Source organism: Trichosurus vulpecula, chromosome 3, assembly GCF_011100635.1.
Source record: "Trichosurus vulpecula isolate mTriVul1 chromosome 3, mTriVul1.pri, whole genome shotgun sequence".
In the NCBI taxonomy this organism is placed as follows: Eukaryota; Metazoa; Chordata; class Mammalia; order Diprotodontia; family Phalangeridae; genus Trichosurus; species Trichosurus vulpecula.
In genome coordinates, this window is record NC_050575.1 from 132,965,925 (window position 1) to 132,971,924 (window position 6,000).

The following is a 6,000-nucleotide window of genomic DNA, read 5'->3' on the forward strand; positions in this document are numbered from 1 at the left end:
AGAGAGTGGGAAATCAAAGACGTAGAGAAAGGAGACAATTCTTCCCATTCTTAGATTCTGTGAATTTTAGATTCTGTGAGTCATCAAAGATGACTGATGTTTTGAACCTGAATGACTGGGAAGATAGCATCGCCATAAACAGAATTAGGAAAGTTAGAAAAAGTGGTAAGTTTCCAGGGGACAAACAATATATTCTGTTTTGATCATGCAAAATTTAAGATGTTGGCAGGAGGATATCTAGGTGGCAACCTCCAAACTTTCAGTTGGAAATGGAGAATTTGAGCCCATAAGACAAATCAGGGCTGAATAAGTAAATTTGTAAGTCTTCTATTGGATGGAATCTATAGTTCACAAAAGAATAAGTATATATACCCAATTAAAGCAAAAGTAATTTTACTTAGAGTGATTGGTACAATAAAAAGACAAGGTGCCCAGGCAAAGGATATTTGTTATTAACGCATCACCAGATACTCTTGAGTAAGATGAACAGAAATTGCCTCCTTCCCCACCCCACCTCTTACCACCCTGGTGCTGGGGCCAGTATTTCTGCATCTAGCATACACAACCTTTATTCTTTATTCTCACATTTTATGCAAAAACTGAAGATCTCAGCCTTTTGGGGGATGGAGAAGAATAGTGGAAGGAAGGTATAGTCTCCAGTATACTGCTAAAGCACACCAAGGGACATCATCCAATCACTGTGTAATGGTTAAGTGTCTTAGAACAATGACAGTTACTGACCAAGTGTTATATAAGCATTTCATATCTTAGGATGTAATTCGTCATATGGGAAGCCTCCTTGGGTTAACTGTCTCTTCCTATTCTAATGTCCTGTCCCAGGATATTCTCTACTGATGTTATGTTTTTATGAAGTCAGAGATCAATCAACAAGTATGTATTAAGAGTCTACTAAGTGCCAGGAACTGTGCTAAGTATTAGAGATACAAAGAAAGGCAAAAAACACCACCATCACCAGCAAAAAAAAAACAAAAACAAACAAACAAACAAAAAAAACAAGAACCCAGTCCCTCCACTCAGAGAGTCTAATGGAAAGAAGAAGGAAGAAGATGAGGGGAATATAGACATGGCTTTTACAGTAGAAAGAAAGGGATATGAAGGGCCTCATGTTGTATGGCTTCAGTCTTCTTAGTAAAATAGGAGGCAAGTTCATCTGAGAAAAAGGACTGTGGAAGTAGAGTTGAGGACAAAAAAAAAAGAGAGTAGAAGGTCTGGAATAACTACTGGAGAATCAATCCAGGATTAACAGGAGTAACAAGGGTCGGGTTAAAGTTAGATACAATCAGTATGTTATGGACTTGGTGTGATCACATGACTTCACCCTGAAGTGATTACTGAGATGAAGTGGATCCATGGGCGGAAAAAGCAAATTATAAGGTGACCTAGAGTTAAGGATTTATAAGACAGAAACAGACAAGTACCTGGTTAGAGAAAAAGAGATTGCAGGTTCATGGTAGGGATTCAAAGGTAGAGGACTGTGTGTGGTTTAAGTGTCTGACTATAGAATCAAGACTGTGAAGGGAGTAAAGTGAAGCCTGAAGAGGGATAGTGGATGGCGAGAACAAAGAGGGATTGAGGGGCAGGAGGTCAAGATGAATTTGATGAATAGATTCATGAGAAGTGAAGTGGGAGAAATAGAACAGGAAATTGTGATCAGAGAAAATGATTTCAGAGATCAGAACCTTGGATGTGGAGCTATAATTAGCGGTGTTGAGGTGAACAAGCCTGCGAATGGCCAGGCTGGTGAAGATGGCATTCATGAAAGTCAAAGAGGGTGAAGAATTGACTGGACCAAGGTATTAGATGTAAACTCCAGAATCTATTATTATGAAACTTAACAAATATTTATTAAGTGCTATATGCAACAGTATTAAGTGCTGTGTGTAGCAGTATTCCCAAATCTGTAAATTTCAATGTGTTAGGACAGTACAATGTCTGAACACCCTAAAAATTCACATTTTTTTCAAGTTAACTAACATGGGACTTTACCGGCAGTCTGCAAGCCACTCTGCTCATTACTGGAAATTAAAAAAAAATAAGACCTAGACTCTGTTCTCAAAGAGCTAATAATCTAATAAAGAGGGAAAGATAGGTATACAATTAACTATAATACATGGGAGTATGGAATAAATGCAAAGGAAAGGTCCAGATAAATTACTATGAAAAACCTGAGGAAGGAAATATCATTCCTTCTTAGTCAGAGATATAGATATTGATAGCTATCCACAAGGGTAGAGATGTTGAGTAGCTCACAGAGTGACCAATAGCCCTGTCTCTAAAGTACATTCAAAACTATCCTTTCAGTGGTCAAAGGATATTCATATTAGTTTTCAGGAGAATAAAAGCAAATTATCAACAATTATACAAAATATTGCTTCAAATCACTAATAATGAGAAATCTAAATTAAAAGAACTCTGAGGTTTCACCTCATACCCATCAATTTGCCCAAAATGATAAAAAAATAGAAACCATCAATGTTGGAAAGGCTACAGAAAGATAAGCACCTACTGTGTGCTAGGCATTGTGCTAAGTGCTTCACAAATATCTCGATTGATCCTCACAACAATCTTGTAAGATAGGTGCTATTGCTATCGCCACCATTTTACAGCTGAGGAAAATGAGCAAAGGTTGAATGACTTGCCCAGGGTCACACAGCTAATCAACGTCTGAGGCTGGATCTGAACTCAGGTCCTCTTATCTCTAGGCCTAGCACTTTGTCCGCTGTGTCCACTTTGTCACTGCCTCTAAAGTCACCAAATTGTTTATACTCTTTTACCTGACATCCCACACGTGCCCCAAGCAGGACAATGACAGAAAGGTCCTATATATAACAAAATATCCATAGTAACATTCTTTGTGATAACAAAAAGAAAGGGAAAAATAGCCAAGCTGATGGCCCTGGGGTGGAAGCAGTCAAACTGTCAGTTCTGGTGGCTGTGAATCTGTGGGTCAACTTTGTTTCTACCCCCTCCTACAACCCCAGTCTAGTTCCCCTCTCTTGAAATCTGCCTAATGGATCTATCTCAGACTTTGCTCCTGGCTTTGTCCCTGACTACTTTGGCCTGGCTGCCTCCTTTATTTCTTCCTCTTACCGCAACAAGGAATCTGCTCTGTGACCCAGAAATGGGTATCTCTCCAGTTAGTTACTACTGTAGCAGCTACTACCTCCACAGCTACACACCTTCACCTCTCTGATCAAGAACCTTCATGATCGAGAACCTTCCATGAAGTTGACTGGCCCCGACACATGAATGGTAACCAGTTTCCATGGAACTCCTTCCTGTGCATCCTGACTATGTGCACCCAGGAATACCTGCTTGGGTGGTATACAATTCGTGTCATAACACTTCAGTCATTGGTCTTGCAAGACTTAAACTATAATTACCTAAGATGTATGATGACCTCAGGTCAGGAATAGGTTAATCTCTGTGTGAGAGAGCATGCACAGTATGCGCTTGTGTCAAGGACCTCACTTGGGCCTGCTACAGCCCTTGTGCATGCTCCAACGGCCAAGGGTGAAGAACCCAACTGCATAAAGATAGGATGTGGGAGGCATGGGCAGACCACAGTTTATCTGAAAAACAGTCTAGGGGTTTTAGTGTACTAGAAGTTCAGTATGTCACATGACAGCTAATTTTTAACTGCATTAAGGGAAGTGTCCTGCTATACTCTGTCCAGGTTAGAGCCCTTCTGGGTTTGTGGGCAGCTCTGGACAGCTTATTTTAGGAGGATCAGTGATAAATTGGAACAAGTACATTTCCCAAGGCAACACATTCCACTTTTGGATAGTTCTAATAGTTAGGAAGTTTTTCCTTACCCTGAGCCTAAATCTAACTCAGAGCTGGTAGGTTCCATCATTGCTAAGCCACTGTCCACCCCTCCCCTGCATCTTTGTGGCTGAGTAAAGGGGTGGAAGAACATGGAACAGTCATAAACATTGGATCTCAGTGCAGATCTTCTCTAAAATTATTCCATGTGACCTCCTGCATAATCGTGGCATATACATCAGACTGTTACGAGGTCAGTGTCGTTTATGGACTGGACCCTACTTGGCACACTTCCAGAGCTGGTTGGGCTGGTGAAACAGTGAGGCATAGTGTGTACTCCTGGACTTGGACTCATAAAACCAGATTCACATGCTACATCTGACACTAGTGTAAGCATGGACAAGTCAGTTAACTGTTCTAGGCCTCAGTTTCCTTTTGTAAATGGGGATACTGTAGTAGCTACCTCATAGGGTCATTGTGAGATTCAAACGAAAGAATGTATGTAAAGTACGTGAATGTCTTAAATTCAGTGTCAATGACAGCAATTATTATAGAATTGGATGAGGAAAAAAAATTGATTTCTTAACATGGCAATTTTAAGACAGCAGTCCCCCACTCCATCGTGCCCCAATGAGGAAGCTAAAAGCTACCTTAACCCAATCACTTATTTTGCACAGTAATTTTTCTCTCTTTTCTTATAGGATCCTATCAGGCTCTTTTGAAAGACCTGTTTTTGAAGACAGCTCTGATGGGCGTCTCCTTTCTACAAGTTCAGATCCTGATACTCTGGCCACTAGAGAGGAGAGTCCACCCTCTGGAAGCCCATTTCAGCTCACAGCTTCCTTTGATGAAGATTTTATTGACTTGAAGTAAAGACAATCTTAACCATATTTGCCATCTTTATTTTTCTTACAGCAGTTTATACTCTCTAGGAAAGTTTTGACACCACTTCCTGAGGAAAATCGGTCATTGATCTATTGGACCAACTGTTCTGCATATTAGGCCAGTTTGGGTAACTCTTCAACATTTGGTGCCATCTTGAGCCTTGCTTTCCCAGTTCAAGTACCATCAGCCCCTCTTGGAATAAAGGTGGTAGATTTCATTGAGGTTTTAGATTGAAACTTTTAATAAAATAAAAGTATTCATTCTTCTTTACCTCAAACCTCTTATATTTGAAATACTTAGATAATTATTTTTCATTACAATTCTAATTTATTTCACGTTATAAGTATTTCGTAGAAATATTTTATAAAGAAGTCATTTGATTTTATTACAGATAAGGATTTTCTTTAGCTTTGCTTCCTGTAACCAAGAAATCCTGCTCCTATTGATAACTCAGTTTCGCTGTGATGAGATATAAAGAAGATTTGTGGTTACACAAAGGTGTGACCAGTTGTTTTCCTGTTCTGCTAGTTCTGTACCCACTCTTTAGAGGGAAGCTGATTGGCTGAATTTCAGAGGTAGCCTTCCTGATATGCAGAAGAATGAGAATTTGTTGAAAACAAGAGACACTATGATTTCCTTCCTTTAGTGTCCTTGTCTTTTATGTTAGATTTATTTTTATTTTTAAATCAGAATGTCACAAAAAACACCTGTCATCTTGAAATATTGTGCATATTTTCTTGTCTTTTCACGAACTGCCACCCAAAAGGTGGACCTGCCACTTATGCATGCAAAGATGTATAACTTTGTCATTCCTCCCTAGCTTAGCATAAGAGGTTAAGAACAATTTGGGGCTGGGCTGTTATAACAAATTTCATGGTGAAATTTCAGCCTTTTACCTTGGAAGACTGCATTATAATGTAGAGGTGGAGTTAAAATATACATGAGCTTTTTGGTTATAAAAGTTTGATGATTCCCTCTTGACCCTCCCCACTACCCAGTGCTCTCTCCCCTTAGTTCTCCAATTCTGTTGGCAGATTTCTCTCATTTCCCATCAAGCACAGTCTTACAACCCTTTGATTTCAGTACATCCGATTACTTTCCCTTTTTTGTGCATGTGGAGCTTTGCTATTCACCTATATCGTGAGTGATATAGTCTATACCACACTGAACCTAGCTCTAAAGGGTGATTTCCTACTTTATATATTGATTCAATGAAACGTAACAGGTCAGTGATTTTACAGTTTTTATAGTTCAGGCTATGACAGTGTTTTTTTTTAGCCCACTAACCTGTGAGATACAGCCTTAATATAAAAACAGAAAGGAAACATG

The 6,000-nt window shown here is 39.4% G+C and overlaps 1 protein-coding gene across 1 annotated transcript in view; it reads left to right on the forward strand.

Annotated features, from left to right (window-relative positions):
* The window catches only part of GARNL3 (GTPase activating Rap/RanGAP domain like 3), a 187,607-nt gene extending 181,975 nt beyond the window's left edge, over window positions 1-5,632 (forward strand). Inside the window, exon 28 of the mRNA XM_036750526.1 lies at window positions 4,488-5,632. Coding sequence (XP_036606421.1) covers window positions 4,488-4,659 — 172 coding nt within the window. The 3' untranslated portion in view covers window positions 4,660-5,632. The remainder of the gene's footprint in view (window positions 1-4,487) is intronic.
* Window positions 5,633-6,000: the final 368 nt, after the last annotated feature.